This window comes from Ambystoma mexicanum, chromosome 4p, assembly GCF_040938575.1.
Source record: "Ambystoma mexicanum isolate Mex_15411 chromosome 4p, UKY_AmexF1_1, whole genome shotgun sequence".
Taxonomy (NCBI): domain Eukaryota; kingdom Metazoa; phylum Chordata; class Amphibia; order Caudata; family Ambystomatidae; genus Ambystoma; species Ambystoma mexicanum.
The window spans coordinates 517,854,671-517,872,899 of NC_090927.1; the positions used below are offsets into that span (position 1 = coordinate 517,854,671).

At 44.9% G+C, this 18,229-nt stretch overlaps 1 protein-coding gene across 17 annotated transcripts in view; it reads left to right on the forward strand.

Annotated features, from left to right (window-relative positions):
• Nucleotides 1–18,229, forward strand: part of MYT1L (myelin transcription factor 1 like) — a 1,655,431-nt gene that overhangs the window by 1,226,152 nt on the left and 411,050 nt on the right. For all 17 annotated transcript variants that reach the window (XR_011260403.1, XM_069606035.1, XM_069606050.1 and 14 more), the window contains one exon: nt 15,960–16,050. Coding sequence is in view for 16 of the 17 variants with exons in the window: in XM_069606035.1 (XP_069462136.1) it covers nt 15,960–16,050 (91 nt within the window). In the remaining variant the exon portion in view is untranslated. The remainder of the gene's footprint in view (nt 1–15,959; nt 16,051–18,229) is intronic.

Sequence of the window (18,229 nt, forward strand, 5' to 3'; positions counted from 1 at the left end):
TGACTCCACGTCCCCCATCTTTTGGCATGTTTCCACTTTCCTTTACTGAGCCATTTAGTGATGATGAGAAATGAGGGATCTTGTTCCAACTCTTCCTGTAGCAACAAGATATCTACCCTTTTGGGGTCTCCTGGTGTACCACATAATTGATGTACAGATCTACGTCTGACGGATAAAGGGTTGTCGACTCCAGCAGGTGTCTTGACAGAAAGTCAGCCGGGTTCTCTTCCTTTCCTGGAGGATGAATTATGTGCAATGCATAGTCCTGCAGCCTCTGACCCCACCTGGCTATCCTCTGAGGCATCCTTGGCTTTGGGTTTCCATAGATGAAGAGTAATGCCTGATTGTCGGTTATAATGGCAAAGGGTTTTCCATATAGAAATTGGTGGAAGGGTTCACATGCTCACACCACCGTCAGCCATTCCTTTTCAGCTTTTGAGTATGCATGTTCTTTCAGGGACAGACTTAAGCTAGCGTATAAGACTATGTGCCGCTTATGAAGCGAGTCCTGAACTTCTTGTCTGAGGATTGCTCCTAGCCCCACCGGACTTGCATCCACTGTGAGCTCTATGCAGCGATCTGTGTCAAAATATGCCATGTTTTCAGCTGTTCCGACTCTCCTGCACATGATTACAAACGACTCCTGGCATTTGTTGGATCACTGGAAATGTTGCTTCATGAGAGCTCTCAAGGGTTCACTAACCGTCGCAAAGTCCCACATGTATCTGGTGCAATATCTGGCTACGCCTAGCAAGGATCACAGCTCCAAAGTGTTCGTAGGTTGAGGAGTCTTGTTCAGGGCACCCACTTTCTCTGGGTTGGGTGTCATTCCCTGTGCTGAGAAAATGTGGCCAAAGAACTTGAGTTTGCCTTACGAAATTCACATTGGTCTTTGTTTGGTATGTGGTTGGGCTCTTCCAAGGCCATACACACACTCAGGGTGTTGTCATGTTTTTCTGTGTCCGTGCCAAAAAACGGAATGTCATCGCTGCAATTGAGAGTTTGGAAAGTGCTTGATAACATTGTGGATTTCTGCATGAAAAAGCTTGGCTGTGGATCACACACCAAAGCTGAGGTGTTTGTAATATTATAATCCCATGTGTGTTACAAAGGTGGTGATATATTGTGATTTAGGGCTTAATTCCAGATTATGATAGCCATTGTTGTGGTTGATCTTTGAGAACAGTGTGGCCCCATATAGTAGAGGTATCAGGTCCGTGATGCACAGAGCCTGGTGATGCTCCCTCAGTATGGCTTGAGTACGGCGACTCATGTCAACACAGAGCTGGAGGGTACTGTGAGGAACTCATGGTGACAACAGTAGTAAAGACAGACACAAGTGATGAAAGTTCAAGGGTGTTTATTAAACGGTATGCAGGTTGGAAAAACACCTAATCTAAACTGATATCTAAGATGGGAGCAAGTGTCAACCATCAAATAAAAATATGGCAGTCCTAGTGGCGTTGTGTCAAAATAAAAAGGGCCTATTCTAAGAAACCTACTGGCAGACCTTACAACTAATACAACAAGGGTGCAGGGTAGCTTTCAAGAAAAGAAAGAAGGGTTCTCAAATCATAAGTCACAATGTGATTGCCAGGGGTCTTCCTTCCCCAAATTTTCAGCACGGTACAAGCTGGTTCTCCTGAGCACAGTACACACTTGAGCTTTCCACAGCACGAGCTGACAGTTCTGCTCCAGCTATTAGTTTCTCTGATGGCTTAAAAGTCTCTTTCCAATAAAAAGTCTCTCGCCCTCGAGGGACTGATAGTTCCAACAAACAAATACACAGTTCTGTTCTACAAATGTTTTGGGCGATGACTTCACCCCTGGGTCCCCCTCTTCTAGCCCTGACCCCTCAGAGTCTTAGACAACTACTTCTACAAATGCTTCTGGGTGATGATTTCACCCCTAGGTCCCCCTCTTCTGGGCGCAGACCTTTCAGACACTTTGGGAGATAACCTTTCACACCTGGATCTCCCTCGGCTGGGCTCAGACCCAAATGACAATCAGGATTCACTCCCCTTATTTTCTCATAATGTGGGATTCACATCCCGTGCTTTCTCATAATGCAGTATTCACTTTCCTTGCTTTTCACCAGTTCACAGATCAAAGTCTTTCAATTGTACAGGGATTTTGCTTGACCTCCTGTATGACCACTTTGACCTGTTTTAGCGGCTCTCCTATGGCCTTCTGGTATCTGTAGTTTCAATCAAGATTGGGTCGAGCATAGTCTCTCAAATTAGCACCCACTCGGTGCTGGTTCCCTCTGCAGCTGGCCTTCCCTTACACAATCTCACAGTTCTTTGACCTCCCTTCAAAGTGCCACTTTCCAACTTTTATTCAACACAGCCCGGTTCTTATCGGTTCCCCCCACGACTCACCGGCTGTGATGAACCGCTTGGCTTTCCTTTTTTGGGAGTCAAGGCTGGTACCACGGATGCATGAATCTCCCTTGTTCCTGCTTATCAGCGTAGGCTTGCCACGTGTACCGTTGACATCTGCTGCAAGACATGTCTTATATCCTCTTCCACAAAGGTTGCACAGGCCTGGGACGAAAAGGATAAGGAAATCTCTCTCCTCGCCACCCACTCGATTCCTGCCACCTTTCTCCTTCTCTTGAACTGCTATGCCTAGTTAGCTGTGCCGTCGTGCTGTCTGCCATGCTCTTACTGTTCTCTCTCGCTCAACTTTTATCCCTGTGGGGAAGGGAAAGGGCCGTCGGGTGTGTGTAGTTCTGATCAATTGCCTGCCTTTGCCTGACCCTTGTATTGGTACATGTCAGGTAAGTGGCTCTGGTGTTAGTCCGTTCACTGGTGTGTCATGCAAAAGTGTTTGGGCCTCATTACAACTCAGGCGTTAAGGGTTTTTTGGCGCTAAACCGCCTTGGTGCTAATTACGCCACCGTAATTTACGGTGGTGTAATTAGCACCTTCCCCACTCCCATTATACCCTATGGGGCAAAAATGGGAATGGGGAAGGTTAAAATGGGAAATGGGGATTTACCGCCCCACTCACCTTGGAATGGGGCGGTAAATCCGCCATCCACCATGGTGTAAACATAGTTTACACCATGGTGGTAAAGTTGGCGTACTTACCGCCTGGGTCATAATGACCCCCTTTGTGTTGGAAAAGGGGGGTTGGGGCTGTGGTTTTGAATGTCCTACGTGGTAGGCAGGAAAGGGGTTGAAAGAAGAGGGATAACATATCTCACTCGTAAGTGTCCCACTCCCACTCCCCAGGGACCCCCATTCCAGGTGATCCTCCCACACTGGTCCACCCCCAGGAACTGGATACAAAAGAGATGGATGTGTCCTTGTCACCTGGATGACAGATCTCTGGGGACTAGACAGGGAGACACCTTCAGGTTTCTCACAGTAGGTGACCCCTTTTTTGGGGACAGGGAGAATAAGGGGTGGCGATGGGGTGGGCCGTGGGGCGGGTTAGATGATGTCATGCTCAAGTAGTTTGTGTAGTTCATATTTAACTTGTCGCTGTATGTTTACCGGTATGCCCCAATAGTGTTTAGCCACCGCATGGACAGTTGGATAGGTGTGCAGCTGTACGTGCCTGTTTTTCAATGTTCCCAGTTCTTTGAACAACAATGGGAATAGCTGTTCCATTGCAACTCATCCAGAACATGACTGCAAGACTTGTCATTGGCCTCAAGCCCAGGGATCATATCTCTCCAGCCCTGAAATCTCTTCACTGCCTCCCTGTGGCTGCAAGGATTAAGTTCAAGACCCTTTGCATTGTCCACAAGGCCTTCTGGGACCTGGGCCTGCTATACCTTCAAGTCCCCTTCGGAAATACCTCCCTACTCCACCTCCAACTCCCTCAGGGTCATTCGCTTCTCCAAGCAACGAGTTGGGGGTAGATCTCTTTCTTCGGCTGGGGCCTCCCTATGGAACAGCCTCCCTGTCTCTCTGAAACTTGAGAACCATCTTTGGTTCCGGAAGCACCTCAAGACTCTCCTCTTTGCTTCTGCCTTCTCTCTTCCTCTCTTGCTACCCTCTGATTTTGGGCCCAGATCCCTGCCCACCCGCCGCACACCCGCACTGCCTCTTGGCAACCCTTGCGCTTGGGTCTGTATCTGCAACCCTACAGTCCCTTTCCTGCACTTATCACACACCCGTTGTTTGGGCCTTATTCTTGCACTTGCCACCTGCTGGCCGCACTACCTGTTGTTGTTGATTACATGTTCAGCACTTCTCCACTCCTTCCCTGCCCCTTGCACTTTCCCCCCTCCCTCTCCTCTGCACTTACACATTCTCAATGTCAAAGGGCCTACTAAGATCATTGTTTAGTTCCTCACTTTTACCCCTCCCTTGCCTCGTCATGCCCTGAAACACTTGTGTATGGGTGCGATATAAATGAAATATCATATATTCTTTCTATGCTGTCTATGTACTTGTGTGTCATGAGCTTGTACTGCACGTGTATCAAGCCCATGTCCTGTGCTGATTTGAAACTTAGTATACAGTCACTTTCAACTGCTGCCTCTAGCACATGTATTTGTAATCTTCTTGATTGTGTTTTATGGCTGCAGGTGGCCTCAAAATATCCCTTACATGGTAATGGTGTCTTGGACCCGCAGGGGTAGATGTGCACCTCTGAGGGTCGCAGTGACGGTGCTTTCAGCATGTTCTTGTAAAACTCCTCACTGATCATGTTTGCAGAGGCCCAATGTCTATCAGGAATTTTGCTTACAAGTTGTTGACTTGTATTTTACTGGTACACTCCCAATCCAGACAGACCTCATTTACAAGTTGAGAGGGCTCTAGCAGCGCTGTCATTTCTGAGAGCGGCGGTACTCACGGATCCTCGCTGTTCACTTGGAATTTAAAATAATGTCAAGTGCACATGCATAGCATGGTGAAATCAAGCGCCCCCTCCTCCCCATAGTACACATCCCTGGGGTACCTCTTACAAGTGAAAAGGGCTAAACGCAAGCATGAAGCGTTTGGGCCTGCTTCGGTTCAAAGATCACTTTCCCCATGAACAATTTATTACGTTGGACGCGTTTGAAGAAGTGGGAGACACATCATGATTGGACAAATTTCTAGATTTTAAACTTAGTAACACATTAAAGAGATTATTTACCTCCTTCCCCAAGCCACCAGATATCGCACTACTTCTCCATGGTGCAATAATAACGGAGGTTACTGGGAAGTTGATCTCCAATTTATATAGAAAATAATAGAAAAAAGGCGAGTTGGTCTGAAGCTGCAGACATGAAGTGGGAAGATTATGGCATTACTGTTTTGTGCAGACTAGGAAAATAGCACTCAACAGTCGGTACACATTTCTATACTTTAAATACCTACATCAAGTGAATTACACTCCGGCAACTCTTCACAGATTCTTTCTGTAAAGACTGGAGGTGGGTATCTGTACTTCTTCCCTCTATATGGCAGAGTAGAGGCACAGAGCACCTCAGCCAAGGTTCTCTATATGCTAACTATGGATAGGCAACCAAGGCGTAAACTCTCAGGAGGTGATGTAGGCTGGTTCCTAAGTACAGTGAGTCCCCAAGCCCCCACAAAGGAATGTCCACACACTGTGTTATATGCTAACACAATTCTTTATTTAAAAATAAGGTTCAGAGATACATATACACAATTCAATAACACAATGTGTACTCTGGAAATTCTATCATGGTAAATCTATACAATGCTATGTGGTACCACACTTAACTTTTAGATTCTTTTATAATGCATCAACTGCTAACAGTTATAATAGAGCATACACATCTTTCAGTAAGGTGTATCAGAATAGAGAATAAGGAAGTAAGGCAGGTTAAAGTTAAACAATGGCAGAATGCTTTCTTTGGATATAGATACACAATTCTGAATAAGGATCCCCCCACCTGGGCAACCTGTAATAATAAACAAGCCCAGTCCATAAATGCTTAATAAGCCTTTCTTCTTGGTTAAAGAGTTCAACCACCCCAATGTACCTGACGTGGAAGAGTTTCTTTGGCGGTTTGTTGATGGTATCCTTCGAGGATGTACTCCCTTTAAAACAGGAGCCTACAGGTGTCGAGAACCTCGAGGAAGAGTGGAACACTTGCGGTGATGCTGCAGCTTTGACCTATGCAATGCTCTTCGGTCGATTGATCGTGGAAGTCCTAGGAAGATGAGGCATGCAGTAAACCTTCATGCAAAGTGTTCTGTACTGCAAATAGGACTTGGTGATGGATTCAGGCCCAGCAGCCGCAGCACGTACCTCGGATATCTTCGGCAACCGGAACGCGATCATGGGCTGGACCTTGGATCTCCACTCCGCCAGTGTCCTTGGGACGTCTTTGACGACTTCTGGTGGTAGCAAACCCATCAGCAGACTTTAATTAATGAAAATACAGGACTCTGCGCCAACAACTCAAGTTGAGTTAAATCTTAGATTATGCTTTATTGATCATCCATGACCATTGAGCCCATAATTGATAACATGTTTCGGCTCCACTGAGCCTTTTTCAAATCCGGGCTACCCATAATTGTAATATAGGACATACAATATATCATAGTCAAAAAACAATTTGTATGAACGACATCATAAAGTATAACATAATACCAGTTTTCAAATATCGTGACCACAAAATATGCATAATAACATGAAAGAAATTAGACAGAAAAACAAGGATGGGCAAAAGGGAAGGGTTCATGGGTGTAGAAAAATAGGCAAACATATCATAATACATTGTTATGTTTGAGTAAACAGAAAAAGAGCACAAAAAACAGAAACAAAAACACAAACAAAAAGAAAAAAGAACCCATTAGTAATCATTATTCTTCAATTCATTGAATAATATAACCAAATTCTGCAATGGTCCCTTGAGACAAACTGACAACTTGGTGGATGTCCTTACCCGAAATTTGATGTAACCAGTTCTTATGACTATTTGTCCATGTAGTAGTAACGGGGTGCAATCCCCAATATCAATCTAAACAAAAAATGTAAGTAGCGAAGGTAAATAAAACTGATTGTCCAATTTAGAATATACATTAATTGTGTATATCAAGGTTGCCTGTGGCAACTAGGCATTTTCATGAGAATAAATCCCGCCCTTCACCAAACGGGCAAAACAACTCTTCTTAATGGTCACAGGCCATTTCTGCCTTATTCAAAACAATTCATTATAAGTTCCGTAGTGAAGACAATTGTAATTAACCATCATTACGTGAAATGATGACGCATTTCCAATTATAGAACACGTATATCAAGTACGGAAAGCACAACATATAGCTTATTTTGTTGCTACTCGTCAAGTACCATTAAAGCTAAATCTCATTGAAAAGTAAACCATGAGATAAGCGGTCCTCTCTTACCAGTTCCTGGAACACAAACAGTCACACGCGTCGGCAGGTAAGCCGAACGCTTACCAGGTATGCCTTCTTATACTAGGCGTCATCACTGTGCGCGGTTACCACGGCGACGCAAGGACAAGCGTCGTCATTGAAAACCGCATTCTATCCCCCAGCATTCTACAAATTACATATGCTATATAATTCAAAATATTTGAATAAAGCCTGAGAAACTAACAAAGCATGTATAAGCTTCTCCTGACCCAATTTATATTTGTTGAATACTTAAATGGTTACTATCACAGTAATGTATAATCACGGGCACTAATGCACCTAACTACAAAAGGTTGGTGAGCATTACACGCAACATTCAAATAAAATACTGAGCTACCAATTATGATGGGGTATCCCTTTAACAACACCCTGAAATACATGTAACCTCCTAATAAACAATGAGCCGTGTTCTAAATCAAGTATAACAATGAAAATTATTCGAGCTTGAGAAGCCAGATTGAAATGTACTACATCTCACAAGAATGAAACCATTTCATTATCTGTATTAAGTCCTGTATTTGTCGAATTGAAGTAACAAATTGCTCTTGCTTCCGCTTGTCGTAACGCCTTCACTCTGTCACCACCTCTTTTGTTCAAGGATACTTGTTTAAGACCAATGAATCTAATTTCCGATTTGAGATGTAGCTGATGTGTTTTTTGCCAATGTTCAGCTAACGGAAGTGATGGGTCTTGACTGCCAATTTTGGCTAGATGTTCACGGATACGGATTCTCAACTGTCTCTTGGTGCTACCAATATATAGTTTGTGGCAGACACAGATGATGCCATATACTACAAAAGTTGTTTTGCAATTAATTCCTTGTTTAATGATCCAACATTTTCCATTTTTATCTTCGAATTCCGTTGTTCTTTGGTATGCATATTTACATTGTGGACAGACTCCACATTTCCTGAAACCAGAATCTTTCTTGTGTAACCATGTACCTTGAGTAGTGCTCTCAATGTCCGGTAATAACGATGGACTAAGGATAGATTTAAGTGTATTTGCTCTTCTGAAGGTAATGCGTGGATGATCACTCACAAACTCACCAATATGACTGTCCAATTTAAGTAAGTACCAATGTTTGTTCAAAATTTTTCGTGATCTCTGGTGGTCTGAACAATATTGAGTGATAAAGCTAATCGGCATGTTAGCTTCCAAATTATTCCCTTGTCTCTGTCTCAAAGTATCCTGCTGCTGCATCAATTTGGTTCTCTTGTATGCTTTACTTATATCTTTTTGGGCATATCCCCTCCTTCTAAAACGTCGTTGTAATAGATTACATTCCTCTTCAAATTTTAAGTTACTATTACAATTTCGTCTCGCTCTGATATATTCACCCAATGGTATATTGGTGATAGTTGGTCGAAAATGACAACTTTTAGCATGTAATATTGAGTTAACTTCAGTTGGTTTTCTGAATGTAGTTGTTTGTAGTACTTGATCTTCCAAATATATTGTCAAGTCCAGAAAATGTATCCGCTGTTTGTTGCATTCTCCAGTAAATTGAATATCAAAACAATTAAGATTTAACTTGTCCACAAATGCGTGAAATTCCTCTATGCTACTATCGACGATGCAAAAAACATCGTCGATGTACCTTGTCCAAAATTGGATTTTCTCAATGAAAAATGATTCAGTGTATATTGCTTTGTCTTCCAACATCCCCATGAAGATATTCGCCAATGCTGGGGCATATTTAGTACCCATAGCTACCCCCCTGGTCTGTTGGTATACCTTGTTGTCAAAGGTAAAGACATTGAGATCAAACGTGAGATGTAACATTTCTTTAATCATGTTCAAATGGTTGTAATACGAGGCTGACTCATGCCTGAAAGTGTAGTCAACTGCAATCATGGCCCATTTATGCTGAATAGACGTGTACAGTGCCTTCACATCTAGAGTCGCTAGAAGGAAGGTACTCTGCCAAGTAAAGTTTTTTAGTTTCCGTATAAGGCTGGTGGAATCTTGCAAATATGAATGAAGTGACATAGCCCTTGGTTTGAGTAATAGATCCAGATATTCCGAGATATTCTCTGTGACCCACCCAATCCCACTCATGATCAGCAGACTTTCCTCAGTTGCCGGCGACCACGACATTCTCCGGCGGGACAAAGTGGTCGACGGTGATAGCAAGGGGGCCCTCTGTCAAATGTTCTTAGGCAAAGTGGAGCTTTCTTGGCTCCGAGCGTCAAGCAGCACAGCATCAAGTTGTCCCCACTTATGGGCGACACTATGCGACTTGGCATCCATTGGTCACAGAAATCTTCTGAACTCCGATGACAGCAGTGGACTTCGATGGCCTTGATGCCCAGGCACTTTCTTCAAGATTCTCGGTGGACTCCTTCTCCAGACGTCAGACTCACAGAACTGGCTTCCACGGTGCCTCGATGAAGTAGAGAAGTTTTTGCAAGATGGTCCCTCGTAGCTCAGGGAGCGGTCTCCTAGCCAGGTCCTCTTTTGGATCAGTCCTCGACAGACTCGACAGCTTTTCGATCACTTCAAAGGAATACAGCATCAGTCTTCCTCTTCCAGCTGGGCTTCAAGGATGAGCTTCAAGATTCGACTTCAGCTTCTGCACACATTTTTAAGTGAGAGGTCCCCAAATGTACACGTATGTCCCTCATCCCCTCTGGCTGAGCCAGGCTCAGTCAGCCAGTCACACAGAAGGGCACTCATGCAGGCAGGCAGCCAATCACGCTCACAGGCATTCAGGCCTATCACTTTCACCCAGACACACATAACAAGGAATGTGGATTGGGACAAGCACCCAGCCTTTCAGCACACCACACGACATTCATGTCAGTGCCGGCAGGGCTGTCTCATTCATTGTGTCACACACACAGAAACCAGACACCCATAACATAGAATGCATATTGGTCAGACACTCTATTCACACAGGTACCACCCAAAGTGTGTACCCACAAAGTACAGTCACTTGGGAAGGCTTCAGCCAGTCTAGCCTGGACTTTCCCATAATACCATATATGTTTTTTCCTCCCAATAGCCAGTCATGGAAAGGTACAGAGTCAGGGCTTCCCACAACTTTGGGAAAACAAGGTAACAGGCTAGAGAAACCAAGAGGCCCCAGGGGCCATCTTGCCTTCTATCTGGAATCCACTGATTCCTATGGCAGGGCCTGGGTCTCCCAAAATGGAGGATACCCACAGCTCCTTTCACATAAGCATGAAGTGGCCACCAGCCCATACCCTGCTCTGTGGGCAGCACACGGGTGCCCAAAAACATACACTAGGGCTACATGGTTGTACCCCCACCCATCAGTGCCATCAGGGTATCCCAAGGTTCTCTGTTCACCAGAAACAAAAAGAGGAAGATCTGCACTGCCAGGGGTCCCAACTGAACTCCTGTGCAAAAGATAGCACTGAACACACAGGATAAGGGAGTACAGGACAAGGACAGGGAGGCCCTGTCCCTTCACTACATTTCCAGCAGCACAGTTTCCAAATAGTTCTGAAGAGTATTTGAGGTGTGCACATTCACCAGCCACCTTTATGCATTTGGCATGGCATTACCCGCCAATCATGGGTTTTTGGAGTGAGGTGTTTCGTACGTTTGGAGAGATCGCTGGAGCGGGTAAAAACCTCCCCATTAGTGGCACTACTGGGGAATACAAAGAATATTTCAGGGCATGTACAATGCCTAGCCGAGTTACTACTGGTGCTAGCAAAGCGGCGAGCAGCAATGGCTTGGGGAAGAGGACCTCCACCTACATGTCTTAACTGGATGAAAGATATAACGTGCTGCCATGACATAGAGTTGGACTGCAGACTATTGGCTCGCCCAAGTGCGAGACCTAATGCTATATGATGCCCATACAAGCAGTATTTGATACTGAAATTACAAATAGCCTCTGATCATTCTGATTTTGTACCTGATAATAGTGTGACACAAAGGGGTGTAATTCTGGAACAATGTTTTGAACCTAAATGGTTGAAAATGCTGTTTTTGTTCTATAAAATAAAAGAGAGAACTTATGATAAAGTTGTTGACTGTGCTCTATTGCTTGTTGATTTCCTAAAGCATATAGGTAGACCTTAGGTCTCTGGACTTCTGAGGAAGAACTCAATCCACTTTCTAATGGAGATTGCTCAATTAGGTATTGCACCTGTCACCTCACCTTCCATGGTTGTAGTGTAAGCGATGATCAGGAGTTTGACATTTCCAGTGGTCTTTGATCTTCCTGGGTCCTCTCTTCCCTTATCTGGCTCTCCGTGTGGTGTCCTGGGGCTTTCTCCTCAAATTGAGAAACTGGAAAGTGGGAAATTGATGACGCCACTGATCTCCCCCTTAGCCTCGTGGTCATGGTCCTGCCATTATCCATTTCTTTGTGTTCTGAGACGTTCTACACAATGCATTATTGTGGTTTTCCCCTCCTCTGGCTGAGCACAGTTGGTCGATGGCTGGACACAACGCTTTGTGTGGGAACTCATACCCACGCCTGAAACAGAATTGTTACGTCTGGACTTATGGAAGTGCAGAAGCCGAGATTTCATTTACGGTGGCTGGGATTGACAGGTGTATTTTCAAAATATGAATGTGTTGTACCTCAATTTTTGAGCGAGCTGCATAAGGATATCTTCGAATTACCATTTTATTTTTGTAGTAGTACCCTCTTCCTAAAGTTTGTGGATTCACACGCAGCAATAATTTGAGACCTCAAGACCTCTTTGTTGTAGTAATTGTAAAACGTGCTGTGTTTCAGTTGCGCTATTAAGCACATCACAAATGCATTCAGTGTTTCACCCTTGTTTTGTGTCGTGGAGCGAAATATGTGTCTTTCATAGTCAACATTGGGGTGAGGCATACACTATTCAATTAGGGTTGTTCTGAGGCCTCTGAATATGTTGTGTCACCGATCCTACTGCCAGGGTGAGGAGACATGTTTGTCTATGTCATCGAGCAGATCAAGCACGTCAATGGCCCCCATGCTGCTAGTGTCAGTCAGATTGAATGCTCCTGGGAGTTATAGTAACAATGAATCCTGAAGTCTTGCCTAGAATGGGAATGGTTTGGGTGGTGTCGCTGCCACTGTGGCTGGTATGTCCTCGTCAGATATGATGTGCCTTGACTGTGTTGTCTTGCCATAGTCTCCTCCCTCTACAGCTGCTCCTAGACCCTGAACAGTTTCACGCACAGGCTTGATATACGGTGTCACGCAGGCTTGATACCAGCCTTGTTTGCATGTTCCTCCTTTACTGGGCGCACATGGGCTCTCAGCCTCTGCTTTTCGACCTACCATGATGTTGCTGTGCATATCCATTGTCACTGCGGCTCACGTGGGCTGCACTTTCCTTTTTTTAAACCACTTTTCCCGTAGCACACAGGCTGCCCTTGTCTTTCAGTTCACCGCCACTTCGACTGCTGTGCCATCGATGATCAGAGGCAGCGCAGCACGGAGACGCCTCTCTGGCATTGTGCTCATAAGGCGCACCCCTTTTCAGCAGCCTCGCCACAGCGCCTTTGGGCCCGTCTGCTTCATCGTCAGAGTAACCAGCCTATCAGCGGGACCTCTGCTGATTACCTTAATCCCCACACTGCGCCTCTCTCTCACATGATGGCATGGACACAGAGCTCGGGTGAAGCCTGTGTTTATTCACTTTTTACCCAACTATCACTAACCCTGTCTCTTCCACCGCCCACCATTGAATTCCCTCCCATCACGCCTGGTTCTGATTCCCTCTTCTGGTACGCACCCAACACAAGGATGCTGATGGCCAGTTCTTTGGGTGAGGCACCTTATTTCAGTGCTCAGTTTAATCTTTGCAGCCAGTGTCTGCCAAAGCCACTGATCATCCCAACAGGTGCTTGCAGTGATGTGATGAGAAGGCATCATTGAAGTCCAAATCAGGAATACAGGACCTTCAAGTCGTTGGATGTTAGCTTCTTCTTTGTAGCATGCTCTTTCAAAGAATCTGCTAGCCTCAAAGAGGTCCGAAGCAGAATTCATGCTTTTCAATTCAGAACCCTCAGTGAAAAATGTGGAAGAAAACACATTGGCCCTCATTATAAGTTTGCCGGTCCGGTAACAACGGTACCGGTAAGCTACTGCTACCGTTGTTACCGGACTGGCAAACTACGAGTTCTGCTCACGGGTGCCTTCCCTCCCGCCAGGTCTGACCTGGTGGCCGTACCGCCACCCGCGAGCAGAGCATGTAGTATGGTGCCGGTGCATCCGACCTCCCCATTCCCATTGAGCCCTACTGGGCTAAATGGGAATGGGGAGCATTTTTATCCGGCGCCCAGGAATGGGCAATTACCGGGTTCACAAGCAAGGCTGTAATGACCCGGTAATTCCCCATTGCGTCTGAAAAAAAAAATGATACCGGCGGCAGCCACCGCCAGTATCATAATGAGGCCCATTGTTCCGTGTAGTGCGGTGTGGGGTCTAAGTCGGCATCATGACTCTTACGTTTTTTCTTGGATAATGCCTCCAGTTGGCTAAATTCACAACAGTGTGAGAGCACAGAGTTCTTCTTGTGTTTCATATACCATGACACGACGCATTGGCACAAGGCCCTTTGAAACTCTTATGATCGTCTTCCTCTGTGGCTCTAAAACCTGACCAGGCACATTGTATTTCCCTTATACCTAACTAGTGGGCCTGGTGCAGCATGATATGATATGGTAGGTTATCTATAACACGCTTAATACCCCGAGGTTTCAACGCGCGGACTGGGATCAAACTTGTGTTGCTCTGTGTCGTCTTGCTTCCAAAGCAAGCACCTTGCCCCTGAGCTATCCTCCCGAGTCATGGCTGCAAGGTAGCATGGGCCCATTGGCCCGACACAGTGGGGCTAGAGCATGCAGTCCTGTTTTGGAGGTGCTTTTCACTAGCTCAAGAAAGATGCTCTTTCAGTAGAGATATCAGCACCCCATAACTATCTGCTGTCTCACAACGAGACAATCATCTCTGTGTTCACGGCATACTAGGAATACACAGACCTACACCTCCTGATGGCAACTTCGACCCCCGTGTAGATGCAGTGGGGGCCGGGACCTCACCAAACACCTTTCTGTTGTGTTTGTCATTTGTTATTCCAGAACATATCCTAAAAGCAATGTGATGTAGTTAAGGCAACTTCAGAAAATAAGGGTATTGTTCATGCAAATGGGGAGGGAGAGCAATACATTTAGAAATATATATTGACAGTATTGAAAATAAACCGTTCTGTCTCTGTACTATTCTTTTCCACTTTCCTGACCATTGGAGATATCGGCTTCCCTCTGACTTTCCCCTCATAAATGCGGTCCCATACTTCCAGGTACTCCACAGAAGCAGTAGTGGCTGAATTATAACATCACGCCACTTCCTGCGCCAACGCCTACATAGTCATTGACGCAGGATAATGACTTCATTTTTAAATGCAAGCCTGGATTAGTCGGAAAAGTGGAAAAAGCTTTTAGATCCCTGTGAAATATCTCTGATGACAGCACAGGGAATAAGCAGCAATAGTCACGTTCCTTTCTGCGGAAATGCCGTCGTTCTCCCTCCTCGCTGTTCCGTCTTCTCTTTCTTTATTCATCGATGGTCTGAAGGTGACGTAAACCTCTTTGAAAGCCTTTGGGAAATCAAGAAGTGCGTAGCTTTGAACAGCTTGCACGCACACTGCTATAGATACTGAAGGGGTCAGCTCACCTTCTGTTTGTCGAGGCGCTGTCTGTGTGCAACCTGTTTGTTAAAGGAGCAGCTGTGACGCCGAGGATCACCGGAGTGTGATGGGCTGGTCTGCTTTCGTTTCACTGTGGTGCCTGTGGTGTGATGGGTGATGACTGTCAGGCGAAACATTTAATGAGACATTGAGCTTTTTCGATCGTTCTTTTGCCCCTTGTCAGGATGTGCAAGAAATGCTTCTTCCAAGTGCATACATTTAAATTTGACAAATACAAATAGGCCGCTGCGCTGACTGCACCTTTGCAGGTGCGTCACACCCGTCAGTAAGTTCAGCCTGTCCTGGAAGGCCACGCACACAGCGGCACATGCCTGCTGGCATAGAAGGCCAGACCTCCTGTACTATATGCAACGGGCAGGGCTTAGCAGCGGTAAAGTGTTCTTTATCAAGTGCTTTCAGTCATGAAACAGGACAAAATCACAACAATTAGATATAAAAGACAAAGATAGCACATTTGAAATAAAACAGGTTCAGTACAAGCACACAGTTATTGTGTATACAAACGTGCAGTCGTGAGACGCTCAAATGGATCATTTTATTTTAGGTCTACCTTTGCATATTGTGATATATTTGTTTAGTTAATGTGATATTCTTCACACGCAGGCGCTCCCTGGAATGTCTGCGTCACATTGTACGATTCCCCTTGCATATAATATTCGAGATAAAGTTAACGCATGCTGGTAGAGCTTGAGTGAAACCGTCAACGGTGAATCCACCACACGGCAAAGCGACCAAACCAATGTCATAGCCAATCATTGCGAAGGCTGTCAATTTCTCTCCATGGTGCTCGCCCGCCTGTGTATTAAATCAATTATCGGCTAATCAAACATAATGCACTGATTATTTGCTAGACTGGGGACTATTGATTTCTGGTTTTACACTTCTCTGTTTTGTTTTCTTGTTCTTCTTCAAGTTCTTGCCATGCACGAAAATGTTCTTAAGTGTCCTACGCCGGGCTGCACGGGGCGAGGTCATGTTAACAGCAACAGGAACTCGCACAGAAGGTAAGAGGAGATCTTGGCTATTTTAAAAGGTTCTCCTGATACCAAAACAAAATGTTGTGTAGTTGATATCATTCTGTGACGTTAGGCAATAGAATTCTTTGGAATGACAATGGGAGTAATTGACCGAAATTTGTCGTAATCTGCTCATTTCATCGGGAAATATAACGAGATGCACAATGGAGGATTTTATAATAGCGAATAGTATACAAGCATTCGCTTTCTCTTTGATTAGAATATGCATGCATGCCTTACTTCCTCATGCTTCTAATATTCTGTGATCAGAAATGGTACGATATGGGGAGGCTATGCCTTATCAACACATGATGTAAATTGTTTCACTACTAATACAAAAATCACTAGGAAAATAGTGGCATCGCAAACAAAAACTATCCCATAAGCTTCCATCTCCTCAAGAAACATATAGGCCACAGCCTGGAAGATGTGTCGCAGTACACTCTGCGCAGGATGTACACATGCACTTGAGCCAACAGTTCTCAGTAGGCTCTTTGGAGGACAGCTATCAAGGACCTATACTTAAGCAATAAGCCCAGAGGCACGGGGCATTTCTGAGTCAAGTAATGCCCCGGGGCCCATAGTTAACCAAGGCCTGGGGGCATTACCTGACTCGGTAATGCCCCCACAGCTCGGGGCTTATTGCTATTAGAACCCCAGCCTGCAAGAATGAGGTACTAATAGAATTTGTTCTGTTCCGAAACACTACAGCGTTTCGGAACAGAAACAAAAAAAAAACTATTTAAATAAAAATGCCCGGCAGGGAAGGGAAAACGGAGTCTGTTTTTCCTTTCCATGGCAGCCATCGGTAGCAGATGCACTGGGGACAAAAGTGTTCCAGTGCGTTCGCTCCCGAAAAAGGAGAAATAAGAAGATAAGTGGGTTGGGAGGGTGGGGAGGGGATTGCTTGCCAGGGAGGAGGGAGGAAGAAGGAAAAAACTTACCTGAATCCCTGGTGGGGGAGGATGGCAGCCTCCAGTCTTGTAGAGGCTGCCCCATTTCGAACATCCTCATTGGCTGGCCGCGCTGGGAACAAAGGAAAGGAATCCCGGCCGAGGGCATACCGGTCAGGTAAAGCCCCGGCGAGGGCCAATCAGAATGTTTATTACATTCTGACTGCCCCTCGCTGGGTACTAATAGAAAACATGACTTTACCAATCTCACTGGTTCACCATCATCCATCCTAATAGGCCACAGTTTGGCAACCTGAGGCTTTCCAAATGTTTTGAACTCCCACTCCAATGATCCCTCACAATAGACTTTTCTGCTTTCCTAATTATAAAATCAACATTAATGTAAGGTATGTCTTGAAAGAACCCATATGGGCGAGACACATGTAGGCATTCTCTTTGCGCACTAAAGCTAGATTTGGTACTCCCTTCTTTGTGTTTAATTCAGGTTTATTTTTCTTTTGGGCTTCACATTTCTTGTTAAAAAACATTCTGAAACATGTGTCTATCAATGGTTGAATGGTCCTGGACAATACACTTAATACACACTAATATAGAGCCTAACAAGGGCAGGCCTATGACTAAGGTTCACGAGTTGTTCTAATAAATGCCCACCATGTGTGATTGTGACAACAGAGTACTAGATGTCTTAATCATCAACTATGTAGCGTAAGAGTAAAATCAGTGATGTTGTCACAGGACTTCAAAATGACTGACATCCTGCCGCTGAATTGTCAAGTTTTGCTTAACTGCTCCATTTACAAACCAGAGTATGCGATTTACAGTGAGAACACCACAGCTGTTTAGAATTATCTTTACCAATCATTCCAGAACATATCCTTGTGGAGGTTGTGCACAGATCCCCAGTTTCTTTCCCCATCATTGAAAAGTTAGACTTTTATCTTAAAAAGTCAATTGTACGGTTTTTAGACAGTTTTCTCTTTTGAATATTTTTGGTTCCTCAAACAGACACCCACTTTACCAAGAGTTTTTTTGCACAATAGCAATTCTTGTCTTAATCACACCTAAAACAGTCTATCAGGTGTTTTATTTCAATATGGTTTTATTTGTGTTGCAATTGAGTTGCCACTCATTCCTCCAGTAATCATTCTGAAAGCTTGGCCTATGCTACCCAAATACACAATGAATCTGGGGTCTGACTCTTGTCTAGGGGTGGATGATTCCACCTGAGTTAAAGATCAGTGCCTGTATTCGGT